The sequence below is a fragment of the Trichoderma citrinoviride genome, assembly GCF_003025115.1.
Source record: "Trichoderma citrinoviride strain TUCIM 6016 unplaced genomic scaffold BBK36scaffold_18, whole genome shotgun sequence".
Lineage (NCBI taxonomy): Eukaryota > Fungi > Ascomycota > Sordariomycetes > Hypocreales > Hypocreaceae > Trichoderma > Trichoderma citrinoviride.
The window spans coordinates 97,315-117,472 of NW_020194726.1; the positions used below are offsets into that span (position 1 = coordinate 97,315).

The window sequence follows — 20,158 nt, forward strand, 5'->3', positions numbered from 1 at the left end:
AAACCGTCGATCCTCGTCAATCATCAAAATCCCCAATCAAATCGAATCGCAGCCAGTTGCAGCTGTAACCACTCCAGAGCGGCTCTCCCCTGCGAAAACCCCCCTGAACAGCGACACGCGACAAGCACCGCGACAGAAGCGACGGCCATTCGATCCCTCCTCACCTTGTTTCTGCATCGGAAAGGAGCCGTGCAGCGTGCGGCTCACCGGCTTCGCAAACCCGCGCCTCTTCGATTGGCTCGTTGGCCTTGAGCAGGTCCCCTTTGCCTCTGTCGGCTTTGTCCTCGTCACCATGGAGGTGAGATCTTTTCTCTTGTTTTCTCTGTCATCCCTGATCTTCTGCTTCTCTCGCCCTTCTCGCTGCTCCCATTCGCTGGCCGCTGCTCTTATGCCTTCTCAGCCATCGTTGCGACAGGATTGCCGGTGCATGCGTGTGTCTCGATAAGCGCCTTGTCACACGCAGAATGAATGGGCAGGGCTTCTGCTCCGTGCTGCTGTGTGTCACCCACATGTCTCTGGATCACGGCGAACCACGAGCTGCCCTTGCCCTGCTAGTTTTCTCTTATTCCTTTTTGGAATTTTCTTTTTTATTCCATATTATTTTCTTTGTTCCTTCTCCCTGCCTCAGTTGGTTCGACGGGCTCGTTGGCAGCAGAGCAAACATCTGATAGCTGAGCGGCCCCCCTGGCTCGTGACCAGTTTTGCCTGCTCCCTCTTTTCCGCGCTTGCTTGTGGTGACGTGGGATGACAGAGACATTTGGCAGCTCGAGTGGGCACCGGGGTGAACAGGAGCATGGTTCTGGCTTGACTCGCTTGGGCCGCCGGGCGAGTCTAGTTACCTAGGCCGTAGGCTTCGTTGGGCAGGGCCGCGGCAGCAGGAGGGCCAGCAATGCAAGAGAGCCGGGCAGTCCGTGTGACGAGGGCAGGACGGGCATGACGGGGCTCGTGTCACTTTGATGCCTGATTTCCCTTGCGACTGGCAACCGTGCTTCGGCCGAATGTCTCTGAGAGCTTCTGGGGGCGCTTTTCGCTTTTGCGGCGACGGCCTTTCGAAAGGGCTCTGCGGCTTTGGTGGCTTGAGCTGTGCGTTGCGCTGAGGCAAGCCACGGCTGCGCAAAGGGACGACCGGTGAGGCAGCGTGCATGCTTCGCCTGCTGCTGCTTGCTGCTGCTGCTGCCGCCGCCGTCCCTGTCACTGTTTGTTTTTGTGGATGTGTGTGTGAAAGAGTGAGGAAGAGGAAGAAGAGAGAGAAGTAGAGAAAGAGGAAGAGAAGGAGAAAGAGAGCCAGGGACACACACACACAAACACACATACAGTGACAGAGAGAGCCAACCAGAGCCGGAGCCAGAGACATCTGAGCCCGCTTGAATCTCACTGCAAAGTCACCGTCTCCTGCATGGCTTGACAAATAACACCACAACCCAAACCTTCCTCCCACAAGCGTGGAGCAGGCGTGCAGGTCTTGAGGCTGCAGACAACGTGTTCTAGCATCGCGTCAGGCGCATCAAGAGCGAATCATCATCTACAATGTCCCTCAGCCCTCCCATCTACGGCTCGCCTGCAGACAAGCAGCGTGCTGAGCTTGAAGCACTTGGTCATCGTCGCGCTCCCCAACGTTCAGGTGTCATGAGTCCAGCTAGGCTAAAATTGCAGCATCTTTACGACCAGAGCACGCAAGGACCGATAAAAAAGGGCTCGCTGAAACCGGCAGATGCAGCCGGCAGCGTGCCCGAGAAAGGAAAGCCGCGTTTGCTGCTGATGGGTCAGAGACGGTAAGTCGGCTTGTGCTCCAACGAAACGACCTGTTGCGAAGTGAAGCCTTACTGATGGTTGGATCCAACTCATAGGAGCGGAAAGTCGTCCATCTCGAGTGTGGTCTTCCACAAGCTTGCGCCTAATGAGACGCTATTCCTCGAGTCAACCGCGCGGATACAAAAGGATACGATGGCGTGAGTGCTCTTGACTCTGTTTCTGGGCTGTCAACTCTTCCAACTAACATGGCGAGGATAAAGATCCTTTATGGACTTTCAAGTATGGGATTTCCCCGGACAGATTGACGTATTCGACAACCCGAGCTTCGACATGGAGGCCATCTTTGGCGAAATCGGCGCCCTGATCTGGGTCATTGATGCCCAGGACGACTATCTCGAGGCTGTCGCGCGTCTCAACACCACCATCCTTTCCCTGCAGCGCACATATCCCAACATCAACATCGAGGTCTTCATTCACAAAGTGGACGGCCTGTCGGACGACTACAAGCTCGACATCCAGCGAGACATTACCATTCGCATCCAGGATGAGCTGTCTGACCACGGTTTCGAAAACGCCCCGGTTACCTTCCACCTCACCTCCATCTACAACCACTCCATCTTTGAGGCCTTTAGCAAAGTCATCCAGAAGCTCGTCCCCCGCCTGGGAACGCTCGAGTCCATGCTCACCAACCTGTGCCGAACGTGCCGCTTCGAGAAGGCCTACCTTTTCGACGTGCTGTCCAAGATTTACATTGCCACGGATACCGCGACGGCCGACATGGCCAGCTACGAGATTTGCAGCGACTACATTGACGTGATTATCGACATTACCGAGATTTACGGCACGTGGCAGCGCAGCGACGACAGCCGAAAGCGCCTCGAGGGCGAGCCCATCAACACGAAGCTGGAAGACCAGGTCGCGTGCCCGACGGCGGAGAGCTGCCTCGTCTTGCACGATAGCCATAAGCCTATTATGCTGCGCGAGGTGGATCGGTATCTTGCGCTGGTGGCGATCATGACGGATGATTCGTACGATAGGATGCCGCTGGTGAATATGAATGTCGAGGCGGTGGTGGAGGGGCTGACGGAGTTCTTTGACATTACGAAGCCTAAGAAATGAGGGAGTTGGGACGATATGGGGGGTTTAGGAGTAATGGTTGTTTGGCGTTGTTTTCGCATTTTTATTCAATATTATGTCTTCGATATTGTTTCTTTTTTGGAGGTAGGACAATGTTTATAGGTTTATAGTCAAAGGCTTTCGATGAAAGATTGCTGTCATCTGTATCTGCTCTCCTTTCGGCGTCATATTTCCTGCCAGTCCATGTCCAGGCCCAACTCAGTTGACTATCAAATCCCACAACGCCAGGACCGTTCCAAACCCAATAATGGAGAAGTGCCCTTCAGCCCTCGGACGGAAGTTTATATGTCCGCCATGTTGTGCGGTTAGCACCCAAGAGACAGATCCGGGCGGGCAAGTCCCCTCGCACGTGGCTCTCGTCGTGGACTTCCATGCGAACGGGACGAAGCGCGTGGTGGCTCGAGGGCAGGGTGTACCTGTGGAAGGGCTTGGTGTTTGTTCTTGAAGATGTCTGGGTGGGGGTGGGCTTCGTGGGGTCGTAGGTGCTGTAGGCGAGTTTTTGGTCGTCTTGGACGGGGATGGAGAGGATGAGGGGGGTGTGGTCTGTTGATGTTGTTAGACATTTTGACAGAGGTGTGATGTGGGATATGGGTGAGAGAGGGAGGCATGTTACCTTTGTTGGTGCAGAAAAGAATGAGAGTCTTGTCGTTGAGAAACTTCATGTCGATAAGGGATCGCGTGCCGAGGTCGATGACGCACGTTTCCGCGGACTGGTTATCACTGATGCCGTTGGTGATCGCCATGTTGACCCGGAAGAGATGTACCTTGTGCGGTTCCTGCTGGGACGCGAGCGCCGTAAAGATTGTGCCTGTTCGCTTGTCGGCGCTGCACATCTTCACGTCCATCTTGGCAATGGGATATCCTCCAATGGCCAGCTTCAGGGGCGTGCCGAAGCGGACGCTGCGGCGCTTTGCCTCGGCGACGCTGCCGAAGATGCGGTTGGACCAGGTCGTGGCGTAGTTGACGAGGAAGTCGACGTGCGGGAGGGCCTTCATGCTGGGTTGGCCGGCCTCGTGCTTCTTGAGCTGCTTGTCGAGGACGTCGAGCAGCGAGGAGGGCCCGTCGTCGATGAAGGTCCAGTCCGAGGCGTAGTCGTCCTTGGTGACCTCGTCGAGGAAGATGTCGAGCGGGCTGTTGGTGAGGTAGCGCTCGATGTAGGTGAGCACTTTGGTGTGGTCCATCATGGCCTCCTTGTCGGTGAGCTCGTCGTTTGCGGTGCCGCCGCCGCCGGGCCCGCCGCCGGCGGCGAGCTGGTCGATCTGGAAGCGGAGCCAGGCGGAGAAGGCGGAGAAGTGCTGGAGCTCGTCCATGGTGTGGATGAGGACCTTGTGGCCGACGAGGGTGAGGCAGCTGACGATGTCGAGGACGCGGTTGAGGTGCGGGACGGAGAGGCCAATGTCCTCGCGGTCGCTGTGGAAGCGGGCGAGGCCGCGGAGGCGGCTGAGGATGATGGCGCAGCGCTCGAGGGCGGGGAGGAAGTGTTGGTGGACGAGGCTGCGGAGGCCTTCGAGGCCGGAGACGACGGCCTTGTCCCAGCGTTTGTGGCCCTTGTATGTGCTATCAGTATGTGCCCTCTCGAATATCAAGTAGTCTGTTTGCATACCCTTTCTGCTAGGCTGTCGACGAGCCATTCATGTACGACTGGGTAAGCATGGCCGGTTATCGCGGTGTGGAAGAGGGCAGAGACAATGTCACGGGGACCCTTTTCCATTCCCTCGAGATCGCCTTGGACGCTGCGGATGAATCGAGCCGGGAGCTCTCTTGCGTTCTTCCACTCTACCTGCATATGAAGCGATATCTGCTTCAGATACCGCAGCAAGGCTTGTAGTGTGGTGAGTTTGGAGGATAAGAGGGACAAGTTGATGGGGGAAAAGGAGAGAAAAGGCAGATCCATGGGGACGAGATGGAGCTCTGGGGGCTCATTTTGCGTTTCTGCGAAAATGAGCGCGCGGGTTGATACTTGCGGATGAGATGCGTGGTGTATCATGCGGGCCGTATCGGATGGACTCGATGCCAAAGAATCCAGTGCTGGCTGAGGGAATGTGCCGATGATGAAGGAGTCGTAGATGCTCAGCTGCAGCTTGCCGTCGCTGGTGCCCACGATCATGACATTGACCTGATTGTAGGTGTCCCGCTTTGGCGCGCGAAAGAGAAAGTCGATGCCGCTGCGGAGCGTGAAGACGGTGGCATCTTCGCTATTTCCAAAATGTGAGGGATGAACATCATGACAAGTGAGAGAGAGGGAAAACTCACCCTGCACCCGCACTGCTCATCGGCAAGGGACTGATCTTGGGCAACGCCGTCTCAACCTCCAGAAAGGTGAGTTCCTGGGGCAGGTCCAGCGGCACTTTGCCACCCTGCTGTTGCTCGGCCCATCCCTCGGTGACTTGGTCCGCGAGCTTGCTGGAGACGGCGTTGTATGACTTGGTCGCGATGATGGCGGTTGACCAGCCGATGTGCGTGATGGTTGCCTCAGCCTTGTCGCAGACGGGAATCTGATGGGCAGCCTTGTTGTTTTCCAGGCCCATCAGCCGCACCACGCCGTCGCTCCAGCCCAGAGCAAGGAACTGGCCTGGGGGACTTCTCAGCACCTATTTGAAATCTCAAGATCGTGGGGCCAGGTCTTATTTACCATCTGGTCTCCATGAGACCGAGCACACTTCGGGCGCCGCCTCGCCCGGAGCAGCAGCCTGATGGATCTTGGACACGATCTGATCCGGCGGTCGATAGATGAGCAAGTTCTTGTCGTCCTGGTCCCAGGTTGCCGCCAGGTCGAGCGTTGGACATCCCACGGGGAAGCGCCGCCCAGCGGGAGCTTTCGACTGCAGCTCCGTCTCGCTCAGCAGCTCCAGCTCTATCGCCATTGTTGCCGGCTTTCAAGTGCTTTCCGGAATGGCAAGCATTTACTACCTTCCTTTTCTATGCCGGATGTGAAAGAGAGAACTGCAGAATCCAGGGCATGGCTGCCGATGTCGAGACGTTGAAGGGAAGAAGCTCTGACGATGCCATCGTGAAGGTGCGGGTCTCGACGCGCTGTGGTTTGTGGAATGAGACATCATGAAGTCCATGTCGCATATAAGTTGATGCAATAGAGTTCCAAGCACATACGACCATAGGTAGTGGAAAACTCGGGGTCCCGTCCGCTCCCCCATAGATAAGCCACTAACCGGCAGATTAGTAGTTGGGTGGGTGACCACCAGCGAACACCGGCTGTTGTATGTTTTTATTTTTTGCTCCTTTTTCCTTTTTTTGGGAAGTGGCTTGCAAGCAACCCAACTTGGCTATTCAGCATCACTACTACCAGCTGTCGTGTTCTTTTCTGGAGTTGGGTGATGTTGTTTGAGGTCGTTGCGATAGTTCCCTCATCCTCACTGCTGTCAGGCAGGGGTACCCATTTTCCAGGAAGTATGATGGGGGAGAAACGCGTGTTGGACGTGGGAGGTAGGGAGGTTGTAGGGTTTTTGGCTAGTGCCGCGGCTTTCTTGGTGGGCGTGTTTGGTAGGTAGGTAGTTCATCAATACAGAGTATGAGACTTCTCTTGTTAAAGCATATAATACTAGATATATATCCTGAGAGTAGAAAAGATATAAATTATTTCTGATAATTACCTAGTATAGTACCGGTAGAAGTAGCAATAGAAAAGATGCAGATAGATTTACCAGGAAGCTGGATAGCCAACTTGAGGAGTTCGTCAAAGTACGCACCCCGAAAGAGCTTGTCGAACTCAAGACATGACTACAATTGCTTGTACGGAGCCGTTGAATTAGACTTTGTAGATTCTGAATTCGTCACTTCTCTTTGAAGATTCTCTTAAGAACTTGCTGTGTGCTCATTGCTGTTCTAGTGTATAATGATATCTGTCTAGGCTGTCAAGGAGCCGACAAAGCTCTGCTCTCTCCTGATTTGCTGCAAAGAGATCGGCCGGAGCACTGTCTCTGATAGCTTCAAGCTGACAATTGCATCAGCAATTGACGTGACGTGCTCGTTGACCGTCTCATATACCACATCAATGCCACTAGGACATCCACGACGGCGGCTTACAACCCCCTCCCACGCCTCGATCACTCGAGGCTGTATACTCATACACCATGTTGCTCGCCAAGTAACAACAGACTGCCGCAAATGGCCAGGGATAAACTCATACTTGAATAAGGTTGCCAGCCCCTCTCGTCCATAACATATCTCCATCATCTTGAGCTTGGGCATGTAACGAGCTGCAGATGCTGCTGCTTGAAGGAGATCCATCATCTGCGTAGGACATGTTGTGGGTGCCAGAAGCTGTGAAGTAAGGGTGAGATGGCTTAGGTTTGGTCATGTTGAAAATTCTTCAGAGAAAAACTCTGCAGCATCTACCATGAATGACACTGAGAGCACTTCTACGCCGAGATTCACTCGGGCCAGCTTCTGACTGAGTTGCATAGTGGGAGCACGGGCTGGCGAGGCTTCTCCTATAAAGTAGAGCGGGTAGTGTTGGTTGGAGTTTTCAAAGATTGTTAATTTGCTCAGCCCTTCGGTAGCCGCAAGAAGATGAAGCATCGCTGTGAAAATGTTAGTAGCCGGCAAACCTCTGTGATGAATTACTCACAGTGTTGCCAGGTCTCGTGCATCTCGGCAATCCACTGCATCCACATCTCATAGTGGAACTCACGTAGACCAGGAAGGTGGGAAAGAATCTGGGAGATTGTAGATGCATCCCAGCGGCGATAAGTCTGTAGCCTCATTTCAAGGCGTGTCACGGCCGGAACCTTTGGTGCCTGCGCCCAACACTTTCGTTCATCCTTGATGAGAGGCCAAACGTGTCCAAAGAGACGATCGAGACTTGCTTTTGGTGGAATAGACCCCAATGCAGTCGTTTCCCATTGGTGCTTGTCGGGCTCGTCGCTTTCGGCCATCGACATCGGCTCGACCTGGTGGCCCGCAGTGTCGGGCATAAAGGTCAGGTACTTGAATGCGTGCTCGTTATCGCTCTTCGAGTACAGGCTGATGTCGAGGGTCAGGCTCCTATTCGGCTCCCACGTGTTCAAAGCTGTGAATAGCGATTGGAACGATGCCAGGATGAGCTTGTTGTCGCTATGGCTTGTCTGCACTGCTATAGAACTAATGGAATCACACTTGCGGCAGTCGTATTGCTCAAGCTCTATACAGAACCATATATAACGCACATGATCCCGGTTGCGCTGCGTCATGGCGTTGAGTTGGGCAATGCGCTTGGGCGTCACTCGTATATATGCAAAGATGTGTGGCTCGATAACAGCCTGCCACTCCCGTGACACGAGAGCAGCGTTGGATAATCTGCAGTTTTTGTCTTCTGTAAGGGCTTCGAGGATCGTGTGTCTGATTTCAGGAGGGAATTGAGACCAAATCATCTTGACGTAGGTCGATAGAGTGTGAATGAGCTGGGACGGCTGAGTCTGTCCTATGTTTATTGGCAGTAAAGGGTAGTCTGCTTCTTATAGATTCTTCTTGTGCGCGTCGTGCTTTTGTCGGAGAGAAGTGGAAACCTTCATGTTGTCAAGGTTACGAGGGGGCTGATAACTTGCGATTTTTGCCTCCCTCCAAAACCTTATCATATAGCGCCTTTGGTTCAGTCTGGGTAGGTTGCTGCCTTGGAAGTATAATTTCGATGGGGAAGGTCTCATCATGTGGCATTGAGCACAAGTAAAGGTATTCCTACTCCGTCAACAAGACTCGGAGCGGACCTTGTGATGTTCTCTTTGGATCTCATTTGGCATGATATATATGTAGTACACCTTATGCCGCAGCTTACAGTCGATAGGGGCCAAAGTCCGTATATCCCACGCCCTTGACAAAGGTCTGCAACCATGGACCCTGCGTCTTTGCCTCGGCGAGCTCGCAGAAGAGCTTCGCATGTGCCTCTCCATCGATCTTGAAAGCGGCCGAGCCATCTGCCTTTCGTTCGTCAACATAGTAAAATCTACGCACATTGTCAGTCATGTCCATGCAAGGCACATCAAAGAACAGTCAAAAAATTGCATACTTGTAGCCTTTCTCGTTGTATTCAGCGGCTGCAGCCATCATCATGTGCGCAGATGCCGACTTGCCAGCGCCGGACTCCAGGAACTGCGGGAGCGGCCTGACGTTCAGGATGTTGCCCGTAAAGGCGAAGACCCTTGGCGCATCGGCGGGGAGCTCCGCGAAGCCGAGGACGGCTTGCTGGGCAGCGACAAAAACACTAGTATTGTTGACGGTCATGTCTCGTTTGAAAGCGTCCAACGGGATCGCAAACGGGTCGTTTGGGTGGGAGAATGTCGCTGCGCCGGCTACGAAGTCGCTCAGCAGGCGTTCAGTGAGTGTCCCTTTGGTGCTAAGACATACATACCGTTGTAGATGACTACGCTGGGGATTCCCAGCTCCCTCTTCACCTTTACAAAGGCATTGAAAACATCGTCGGGGTTGGCAAAGTCGCTTTTGATGTTGAGCTGACTGTCTGTGCTGTCTGCCTCGTTGAGTGACCGGGCTGCGACTGCAACCTTGTAGCCCTTTGAAGCAAAGGCCTTGGCAGTTGGCAGGCCAACTCTGGGCCCTGCACCGAGGATGAGGACGACGGGAGCTATTCCGGGCATGGCTTGCGATGTATGGGACAAGTAAGACTGTGTGCAATCAAGTAACAAACTGGGGAGCCTTTATCTGCTTTATACACGCTTCCATATCTTCTCATCGAGGAGGTAAAGAAGGGCATAGGCATTACCAATATCCAGTTGGTCAAGTGATCCGGGGCGGCGACATTTCTCCTAATATTGTTTGTGATGGAAGCCATCGCGCAGCCGGACCAAGCCCGGGTGCCTATTGGGGGTATTCCGTGATGAGTGGGTTATGGGCGGTGACCCGGACCCGGAGCGGACCCTTCGGATGGTCCGAAGTCGAATATTATTCATCACGTACAATCCCGCCGTTGCCAAAGTAGGAGTGGGCTCTTCGACCAATTTGCTGCTCAGATATCCTATCGGTGCTTCGTGGCCATTATTCATTATTCACTTGTACCTTTTATATTGCAATTGTCATTGAAGCTACACCAAGTTGCTCGTTTCACTCTTTGCAAAAAAAGGTTTTGCGCGGGGCGTGCCATCGCGATTTGGCTTAGAGATCATCATTGCTCTGTCTACGAATCCTCCGCTCCGGCTGACTTTCTTGCCTTGTAGTTCCGTAAGCTTGCATATTCCCTATCCCCAGCTACTTCGGCGCATCAAGCTCAGTGGAAATGTCGTGTAGTATCGTCAAGGTTTAGTAGCTTGCTACTCCTTCGTGATGAGTGGTGAATCGGGTAGAACTATAAAAGGAGACCAGAAGCCCGTGATGCTGGGTCTATCTTATGTTTCATCCTCCACTGCATCTTTCATCATCAGCCAAGATTCAATCAGTTCGCCAGTTCTTCAGCAGACAATCAATAATTGAATAACCGAATACACCCTTATCAAAATGACGGAAATGAAGCCGATCAAGGTGTATGGAATCCACGGGCCCAACGCCGGTAAAGTTCTTCTCCTCTGCGAGGAGCTAGGGCTGCCCTACGAGACCGAAGTGATCCCACTCACCGACGTCAAGAATCCCCAGTACCTCGCCATCAACCCGAACGGGCGGCTGCCGTCCATCCACGACCCAAACACGGACCTCACGCTGTGGGAATCGGGCGCCATCATCGAGTACCTGACGGAGAAGTACGACAAGGACCACAAGCTTAGCTTCGTGCTGGGCACAGCTGAGGCATACCACGCTCGTCAGTGGCTCTTCTTCCAGACCACCGGCCAGGGACCGTACTACGGGCAGGCGATGTGGTTCATCATCTACCAGCCGCTTCCCGAGGCGCGCGAGCGCTACGTCAAGGAGGTCAACCGCGTGACTGGGGTGCTGGAGGGGCACTTGGCGAAGCAGAAGCCTGACGCGGATGGCAACTCCTGGTTCGTGGGTGGCCGCCTCTCCTACGTGGACATTGCCTTTTTTACGTGGCAGCACACGGCCGAGCCGCGAATTCCGAACGAGGAGTTTAACCAGGATGATTATCCGCACGTCAAGAAGTGGCTTGACAACATGCTTACGCGCCCGAAGGTGAAGAAGATCCTGAAGATCCAAGAAGCCAAATAGACTGTGGCGGGGGGCATCTGTCTTGCACAGCCGAGTCACCGGTGTGAGGGTGGGTGGAGATAGAGACGGATTATGGTAAAGATAGGTCGATGAAAAAATGCTCTTGCCTTGTGCGCCTCCTTGCCTGACCTCATGTGTGATTATGCTCAGATCATCAGATGAAGGACACTGGAGAGCTTGAACTGAAAAGTTCAACAGCCTCTTTTGCTTCGAGGTTTAAGCTGTTGCAAGTGCGACGCATTCGCACCAGTTGCTCGGACTGTGAGAGCGTGCTTGGATCCCTGGCAAGTGTCTCCAAGAGGCGTAGAAATGGCTCGACGAGGTCAAGATCTGAAGCCGCGTTTGGCGACATGGGATTTCGTGTCAGATGATAGAGCATGCTGCTGGCTGCAGCGTAGAAAGCGGGGAGAAGCATCCTATAGTTGAGTCAGAAAAAGAATTCACCAAGATTCTGCTTCTTTAGACATCATTTACCAGACACAGGCGCAGTCCCCTTGAGGGATGGCTTCAACGAGGCGGATCGCTTTGCGTGCCTCAGTGACGCATAGACTGCCTGGAGGCGATATCGACGATTCAGACCGGCTGAGCTCTTGGCCGGAGGACGTTTGCGCCGCCTGGGGCAGATGGCGATCAATCATTGTAAGGCAATGGATATATGTGAGTCGTAGAACCACCTTGTGGATCATCTGGCCTGATAGTGGGTGCCCTGACAATATCATGGTGTCCTCAGGCATTTCCAGCTGCGCGCTGGACTTCCAGTACGATAATAGAGAACTCAACTCTTGTGCCGCAATCACTCTCTGTGTCGCCGTTTGTCGTCCAGCCCGTACCGAGTACAACTGTTTATAGATCTGCCCCTGAACAAGCGCGAGCCCTATGCGGCGGTTGAAGAGGTCCAGATTGTCTTCCTCAAGACTTGCGTTTGATGGTAGACGTACATCCATTTCATCATCGTCTTGACCAAACGGTCGGCCCGTCCGCAGACTGATATCCTTGTCCAGAATATATACCTTCCAAAACACCCGCCTCCGCTTCTCGGCTTCCGATTCCGTGAGTCCTGGGCGGGAACATTCTCTGTGCAGATTCATAGCTTGCGCCAAGCGTAGCGCGGCGGCAACGAGCATCGCGGCTGGCTCTGGATCCGGTGTGCCTTGAAGAATGCAAGCCATGCCCGCCAGAGCCTGGACAGCAGAGAGGCTCCGGTCAGAGACGTTGAGCTCGGAGACGACGCTCAGGGCGTTTTGTACGTAACCATACGCTAGATTATGGTCCTGCGTCGGGTCTGCTGCGCGTATGGAGCGGAGACGATGAGCTATCGACAGCACAACATTGAGGCATGCCCACCAACCAGCGTCTCGAGGATTGGAAGTCTCATACTTGAGGTGAAACTCTCCCAAGAAGTCCTCTTCATCGAACAGTGGAAGGAACCTATTATAGTTGCTGAACATGTCCTCAACCAACTCTAGAGCGACTGCCTTTGTCGGAAGCTGCTGGCGCGCTGGCAGAGAAAGTGGGCGCAACTCTGGAGCGGGATGAGGCCACATACGGTCAGTTAGATGACCTCCAGGTGTAGACAGATCGGTCTTATTGTGGTCATCTCCCCGAAATGGACGTAATGCTGCGGGTGTCGTCTGCTCGTTACGCCAATTGATGTCCGGTATAGCTGGGTTTCCCAATGACCTGTCTCCAAGTAGAGTCTCTACCCCTAAAAGTCTCCTCTCGAGCTGTGCAATGTATCTGAAGCTGTGAAACATTCAGCAAAGGCAGACTCCACGGGCTAGAGTAAGAGCATAGGACTGACCCAGCTGGTCTGCGAGGCTTCCTCTTCGTGGCGATCGGCGTAAAGTGACATCTTGTGCCATATTTGGTGCATGGACCGCATCCTTGCGAAGTAGGCTCGCAGCGGATCTTTTTCTTCCGGCACATGTCGCAAGCCTTGCATGAGAGTGTCAACAGGCGCGGAATAACATTGAATATTCGATTTAACTCACTCGGACGACGACTGGCCGCCCCTCTTGCTGAACAATTGGCTGGGCCCTGAAATCCGTTGATGACTCCATGACCTCTGTTCAAGTGTCACTCCAGATTGAGAGGATGTAAGGTGAGGATTCCAAGAAGCCTAAGCCTAATTGCTTCGCTGCTCAAGCGACTTCTAAGAACCAGAGGGAATAGCCTTTTGCAGAAGGGCATTTGACCTGTTCCGGCGTTTCATCATCTGTCTCAGTATCATGAGACAAGAGGTAGATTATAAATCAGGATCCTTCCGTATGGCGCCTCCTGCGGATACGGATCCTTAGCTCACCGGGAGGAGAGCCTGGGCGGAAAGCCACCTTTATTAGCACACGGAGTTGCAGGCTCACAAGAACACACCATTGGAAACAAAACGGAGGTGGGGGTTCATGTAAGGATTTATGGACGGGCAATTACATATGAATATGAATACGAAAGGGACATCTAATCATTTCGCAACGAGCAGTGGGAGGCGGACCTTGGGCTGCGCTGTCCGTCTTACGGTTTTATACAGGCAACAGACGCGAAAAGCCCGAGTGCTATCCCTGGACAAGGAGGAGAGGCAGCGATCAGCGACAGGGTAGACAAATAAACAAATTAAGCTTGAAGTTATAAACACCGAGAGGACCTCACGATGGACCAATTACGAGGTGTTTCGTTTCTTTGCCTTCCCTCAGAAGTTTGCTCGGTATCGTTCTGAAAAGCAGCAGGCTTTTCCTGGTAGACAATTGACTCTCGCCATCAGCAGCAGCAACAGCGTGAAGAAACGACTCCGTCTATATCCTCGCCGCAATGCCGTCTCTTTTGAGGCTTTCGGCTTTCCTGCTGCTTGCTGGTAGTGTCGCCATCAGCAGCAACCTCCCCGACGGCGTCATACGCGTCCCTCTGCCGCGCATCATGAACCAGTCATTCTACGGCATGGAGTTTGAAGTTGGCAACCCTCCTCAGCGATCATGGCTCAAAATCGATACCGGCAGCCCCACGATCGGCTTCATATCGCCTCGCAGCAACTTGTGCCTCCGAGCGGATGCCCCGTGCGAAGCCCTGGGCACGTACGACAACCTCACCTCGTCCACAGCCGCCGTGGCTTTCCCGGACGGCAGCTACCCCAACTACAGCGACGGCCTGCTTGACAGCGGAAGGGGCATCCTCATCAACGACACGGTGCGGTTCTCGGGCGTGACTGTTGACGACTTCATTCTCGGCTCCACGGACAGTTTCAACCTCGATGTCAAGCTGACGCAGGTGAACCCATTTGCGGGCATCATGGGCCTGAGCGCCATTTGCTTCGACCCCTCGTGCGCCGTTTACCTGACCTTGGTTCAGCAGCTGGCGGACCGGGGCATCATAAAGACTCGCGCCTTCAGCATCTACCTGGCCGAGGACAAGCCGGACGCCGTGGGCCATTTTCTCATCGGCGGCGTGGATGAGGCCAAGCGCGAGGGTCCTGTCTTCACACAGAAGCTGGACACTCCGTGGGGGATGGAGTACTCGTCCTTTACGCTGAACAAGTCTGGCGAGAAGACTGTCTGGCCCATTGGACCTGGCAACGAGACCGATTGGGATACGGGTGCGAGTTATTGGGGCCTTCCCACGGACGTGTTCAATGCTGTTGCTGCTGAGCTCGGGCTGCCTGAGGACATTAGCACGACAGAGAATCCGTACGAGGTGGACTGCAAGTACCGCGACCTTGCTGACTCGGTTCTTGAGGTTGGATTTGTTAAAATATATGTTTATTAACCTTAATCCCTTCTATCTAGATAGTAGCATATTAGCTTTTACTTATACTTATAGTTAGATTAACCCCCTGTTACCTTTATATAAATACTTCTTATATTAGTGCCCCTATTTTTAACACTCCTACTTAATAATATAGGAAGTTAAAGTCCTAGTCTTAAGACCTGCTCTTACTTTCCCTATATATTAAGTATAAGGCCTAGAACCTACTCTTACTAACTTTAAATACTAATTTCTTTTAGGTATATACTAGACTAACTACTTAGTATAGTTAATAATATAGTATTTTAGATTTCTTTACTAGCAGCTTATATATTAGTAATTCTCCTTAAGCTAAGGGCTTTATAAAACTTATAAAATTAATCTTTTTTTAGCAGCTTAGTTAATCTATTTATTATTATCTTATTTATTAAAATATATTTTAATTTAACCTCTCTTTTCTTAACCTTTTTATATATAAAATAGTATTAAGTCTTAATATACTTTAATCCTTTATAGTTAATTAGGTTCTTTACTAAGGCAATTACTTTTTAGTTATTATAATAAATAACTACTACACTTAAAGACTTAGCTGCTTTATCTTAATCCCCTTAAAAATTAGTTTATAATTTTATAAAGAGTTTTTATAATTAAATAGCTTTTTTAATAGTATTAGTTTAAGCTATATACTTAGCTTTATAGCTTAATAGTGCTATTATTACCTGCCTTTTTAATAACTAGCTTATCTTACTGCTTTTAATATTAAATATATAACTAAAAGTTAATTAGTAAGTGTTTAAGTTACTAGCCTAGTTTAAGTTATTATATCCTTATAAAGGCTGCAGGTCTTTTATAAAAATAAGGCATATACCCTCTATTTCTTAAATATAATATATAATATATTTAATAGCTTATTTATATATATTATCTAGGTTATTTAAGTATTTATTAATAATAAATACTATATAAGTAAGATCTAGTTTTATTTTTAGCATTAGGTATATTAATAACCTTATAGCTAATTAGTATTCTTTTTACTTATTAGGCTAATTAAAGTAGTCTTTCTCTGCCTTTTATAGTTATTTTTTAACTATAAGTATTAAGGCTAGGGTATAGTTAGTTATATAAAATTAATAAAGGATTTTCTAAATATAGCCTTATTAATTAAGTATAATTATCTTTACTAGCTAATTTTAATAAATTTAAATTCCTAGATAGTAATAGTAAGGCCTTAAATTTATTATTAAAAAGTATTAGTATAAAGCTTCTTTTAGTCTTATAATCTTATCCTTATTCTTTTTAATTAAAAGCAGATTATTTATATAAATTATAATAAAAATACTATCCTTAATATATAAACTGCTATTTAAGGTAATAAGATAAAAACTAAGTATTAAAAGGAACTTTATAAAGGTTTTATACTAGACTCTTAAAGCTTATTTAAGTTATAAAGGGCCTTATTTAACTTATATACTTTTATTCTCTTATTAAAGCTAGTTAGTTATTTAATATAAATATCCTCTTTTACTTTTTTATAAAAAAAGGCTATTTTAATATTTATTTACTTTAATTCTAAGTTTAAGGCAGTAATAATAGTAAATAAGGCCTTATATATTATTAATTTAATTATTAAGGTAAAGGTCTTTAAGTAATTTACTTTAGTAATTTATTTAAAACCTTTAATAACTTATTTTACTTTATATTTTATAACTTAGTTATTTAAACCTCTTTTTAACTTATATACTTATTTTCCTTTTAAAATATTTATACTTAGGTTAAGATTAACTAAATCCTAGGTTTTATTATCTTTAAGGGCTTATAGCTTTTCTCTTATCTTTTTATACTACTTATTATAAAAGAAGCTATACTTTGCTTTTTTAAAGGATTAAGGTTTAATATTATTAATCTAGGCTTTAGCTAATATAGTAAGTATAAGGATATTATAAAGTAATACTTAACTTTATAAAAGATACTATAACTCTAGATATCCTAGGACTTTATTAAACCTTAAGCATTTTAAGTTAAGGTTAAGAGTTAGTAGTTATAAAAAGATTACTTTAATTATTAACTATATAAAGCTTAACTTATAATATTACTTTTTAATAGCTTATTAATTAGTTTATATCTTTATAAACCTTATACTAATAGCTAATATTAACTTCTAGGTAATTTTTAACTTAAAATATATATTTAATAAGCTTATTACTCTTTTAGCTAGTATAAGCAGGCAGTATATACTATTATTAATAAAGCCTAGTAAAATATACTTAATTCCTTTCTTATTAAGCTTCTTCTATTATGCTTATAGTATTAAATACTAAGCTACTATACTAATTACCTTAATATTAAATATATTTAGTCTTTAGCTAAATATATATTTAAATAGCGTTTTTTTTAAAGCTTTATATAGGCTTTTATTTTATAAGTAGTTAATAGTTTTTAGCACTTTTAATTAATATTTCTATAGTATATTTCCCTTTATTATTATTAATAATAGCTTATTATAAATAGTAATATTAAAGTTTTTAGTAATCTTATTTAACTAGTATTACTTTATTAATAATATTTTTAAAATAATTCTTTATTAAGTAGCCTAGTTATTAAATATATAGCTATTAAACTCCTTTACTTTATTAAGGTATATAATTTTATAGTATTATTATTATAGCTCTTTTTTTTTTAAAGTACTAGATAAAGAACTAGATAAACTTTTAAGTATTTTATTTATTCTTAATTACCTTACTTTTACTAAAGTAATTATAGCTATTAACTAAAGTAATTTAGTATCTTTCTTTATTATAGCTATTAATATAAAATAGGCTATAAATATTAATATATATTATATCTCTTATATATTTAGCTTATTAAAGTTATTATTTATATAGCTTTTTATATATATAGCTATAAAGATATACTTTATATAAGTAATATTTTTATATAGTGTTTAAATTATTAACTATTTCTTTAAGTTTAATAAGGTTATTATTATTAAAATATTCTATTTATTTATACTATAGTTATATCTAAGGGTTAACTATATATAAGATAAGTATTTAAATATATACTTTATTTATTAATATTATAAATATATAAAATACTAAAGCCTAAATAAAAATTATATTTATTTATAAAATAAAAAGTTTTTTAAATCTTTTTATTATAATCTTAATATTTTGTTTTTAATAGTCTAGCTATTTTAGGCTATTAATATTATCCCCTTTAAATTAAAAAGCTAGGTTATTAAAATTAAGTTAAGGCTAAGACTAAAAGTAAATAAGATATTAAAGCATATAGCTATAATAAAGATATTCTTATTAGTATAGTATTTAACTACTATACTTACTTCTTTAACCTTAATTTTTAAATTACTAATACTATTTAAAATCCTTAAGTATAGCTATAAGGATTTTAAGATAAATTCTTCTTATTAATAAGTAATATACTATTTATACCTTAAGTTAAGAATCTAGACTGCTTAAAGGCTATATTATACTATTTTACTTAACTTAAGGGGAAGCTTTAAGAGGAGCTTTTTAAAATATTATAAAAAAGTCTTTAGCTTTTATTTCTGCTAATATAAGAGCTATTATTTAAAAAGCTAAAGTTTAAGGAGTTAATAATTTCTTATTTAGTTATTTTATAATTAGTAAGTAATAAGGCTATTCTTTTTAATCTTCTTACTTCTTTTTTTTTTTTAAATAAAAATCCTAGCAGCCCTTTTTTATATAGTATGTCTTACTATAGTATATATATTTTAAGATTCTTATAAATATTAAGTCTTTTTTATTATTAATTAATATACTTTTCTTATATATTATTAGCGCTTATATATTTATTATACTACTTTTTTATTTAACCTCCTTAACTTCTGCACTTTATATTATACTATTTAGTATAAGAAATATCTTAATACTATAGCTTAACTAAAAGTTAATATACTAGATAAAATATTAATTACTTAGGCTATTAATAAATTTAAGTATAAGGTAGCTGTTAAGTAACTTATACTTAGTCTTAGATTAAAAGAACCTCTTTTATACTATCTTAATCTTTTAAGTAAAGTTATAAACTAACTTAAAGGTAGTAAAGCTATAGTCTTTTTATTCTTTATATACTAACTATAAGGCTTTAAGGCTAGATTTTTAAAATTCCTCCTTTACTTACTAAAATACTTACTTTATAGTCTTTTCTTTAATTATTATCTTACTTAATAAAATTAATAATATAGTTTTAAGTATATTAATATATTATTATTACTTACTTTTTTAAGCATTTAGTTAAGTTAATAGTATCTTATCCTTAATATTATAAATATTTAATAAGTTATTTACTTTTATAAGGTTTATAACTAGCTTAAGTTAATAATCTTAGACTAAGAAGTCCTTTTATTTTTTTAATAATAGTAGTAAATAAAGGCTTAGTATATTTATAACTATTAGCTTAATCTTAAATCTGCTAGGTTTTATATATCCTTTAGCTATAATACTAGGCTAGCTTTATTATTATACTATATTATATATTAAGTATTAAATCTAAGATTAAAAAAAGAGGAGTAATAATAATAATAATAGTATATAAACTTTATAGCTAAAGATATTAATATTACTAAGTAGTAAAGGAATATTAAAAGTTATATTATCTTTAAGGTCTTTATTTATTTAATTAAAGAAATCCTTTATTTTAAACTAATCTTTATCTTTTTATATCTTTTAGTAGTCTTCTTAATACTATTAATAAAGGCCTAGACTAGTAATTAAGTTATTTAATAATACTATTCTTATTTAATATAATTCTAGCTTATTTAGGTTATAATCCCTAGCTATTTTTTAATATTTTCTTAGTCTAGTAATTTCCCTTTAAGATATAGCAGGTTTAGTAAGATTAGTTCTAATAGTGACTTAAGGTATTAATACTTATTATTTATTTATAATTTAGCAGGAAGCTAGGCTTATAACCTATTAAAATATATATTTATTAACCTTAATCCCTTTTATCTAGATAGTGGCATATTAGCTTCTACTTATGCTTATAGTTAGATTAACCCCCTGTTGCCTTTATACAGATACTTCCTATGTTAGTGCCCCTATTTTCAACAGGATTCCCAAACAACGGCACCATCAAGATCCCCGTTGGTCGGCTGGTGACGAAGCTTGACTCAGGCAAGTGTGTTACCTTTGCGCTGAATGGAGTTGGAGGCCCTGGATACGCGCCTGTTGCGACGGTGTTTGGCCAGCCTTTCTTGCGGAGCATTTATGCGACGTATAATCTGGATACGCTGGAGGTGTCGTATAGCCAGGTCAAGTATACCGATGAGGAGCGGATTGTGGCAATTGCGCCGGCGAAACGATAGCCAAGAGGATTTGATGATTTTCAGCAACTAGACTTACCTTAATGTTAATACCTTTATCAGTGATTGAATAACAATGCTATACTCCATATTTCG

The 20,158-nt window shown here is 45.1% G+C and overlaps 8 protein-coding genes across 8 annotated transcripts; 3 read left to right on the forward strand and 5 right to left on the reverse strand.

Annotated features, from left to right (window-relative positions):
* Positions 1–1,527: 1,527 nt before the first annotated feature.
* On the forward strand, positions 1,528–2,871 carry BBK36DRAFT_1144954 (hypothetical protein; the record flags this gene model as incomplete). Its single annotated transcript, XM_024893716.1, has 3 exons — positions 1,528–1,772; positions 1,848–1,949; positions 2,013–2,871. 3 exons carry the CDS (start codon positions 1,528–1,530, stop codon positions 2,869–2,871), a joined length of 1,206 nt encoding a protein of 401 aa, XP_024745480.1.
* Positions 2,872–3,151: 280 nt separating this feature from the next.
* BBK36DRAFT_8547 (hypothetical protein) lies at positions 3,152–5,753 on the reverse strand (the record flags this gene model as incomplete). Its single annotated transcript, XM_024898571.1, has 5 exons — positions 3,152–3,432; positions 3,503–4,436; positions 4,493–5,084; positions 5,143–5,461; positions 5,522–5,753. The coding sequence occupies 5 exons, from the start codon at positions 5,751–5,753 to the stop codon at positions 3,152–3,154; spliced, it is 2,358 nt and encodes a 785-aa protein (XP_024745481.1).
* Positions 5,754–5,795: 42 nt separating this feature from the next.
* BBK36DRAFT_1129993 (hypothetical protein) lies at positions 5,796–6,137 on the reverse strand (the record flags this gene model as incomplete). Its single annotated transcript, XM_024891796.1, has 1 exon — positions 5,796–6,137. A coding segment is annotated over one exon (342 nt), but the record flags the coding sequence as incomplete, so codon positions are not given.
* Positions 6,138–6,750: 613 nt separating this feature from the next.
* Positions 6,751–8,255, reverse strand: BBK36DRAFT_1172722 (hypothetical protein; the record flags this gene model as incomplete). Its single annotated transcript, XM_024895770.1, has 3 exons — positions 6,751–7,189; positions 7,229–7,427; positions 7,475–8,255. 3 exons carry the CDS (start codon positions 8,253–8,255, stop codon positions 6,751–6,753), a joined length of 1,419 nt encoding a protein of 472 aa, XP_024745483.1.
* A 397-nt stretch (positions 8,256–8,652) lies between these two features.
* BBK36DRAFT_1129587 (hypothetical protein) lies at positions 8,653–9,473 on the reverse strand (the record flags this gene model as incomplete). The annotated part of the gene is made up of 3 exons (XM_024891754.1): positions 8,653–8,824; positions 8,948–9,170; positions 9,230–9,473. 3 exons carry the CDS (start codon positions 9,471–9,473, stop codon positions 8,653–8,655), a joined length of 639 nt encoding a protein of 212 aa, XP_024745484.1.
* Positions 9,474–10,326: 853 nt separating this feature from the next.
* On the forward strand, positions 10,327–10,989 carry BBK36DRAFT_1129925 (glutathione S-transferase; the record flags this gene model as incomplete). Its single annotated transcript, XM_024891787.1, has 1 exon — positions 10,327–10,989. The coding sequence occupies one exon, from the start codon at positions 10,327–10,329 to the stop codon at positions 10,987–10,989; it is 663 nt and encodes a 220-aa protein (XP_024745485.1).
* Positions 10,990–11,143: 154 nt separating this feature from the next.
* Positions 11,144–13,049, reverse strand: BBK36DRAFT_1129572 (hypothetical protein; the record flags this gene model as incomplete). Its single annotated transcript, XM_024891751.1, has 4 exons — positions 11,144–11,405; positions 11,464–12,732; positions 12,791–12,924; positions 12,981–13,049. 4 exons carry the CDS (start codon positions 13,047–13,049, stop codon positions 11,144–11,146), a joined length of 1,734 nt encoding a protein of 577 aa, XP_024745486.1.
* Positions 13,050–13,815: 766 nt separating this feature from the next.
* BBK36DRAFT_1091269 (acid protease) lies at positions 13,816–20,047 on the forward strand (the record flags this gene model as incomplete). The annotated part of the gene is made up of 2 exons (XM_024889029.1): positions 13,816–14,718; positions 19,778–20,047. Coding segments are annotated over 2 exons (1,173 nt in total), but the record flags the coding sequence as incomplete, so codon positions are not given.
* Between the last annotated feature and the right edge of the window lie 111 nt (positions 20,048–20,158).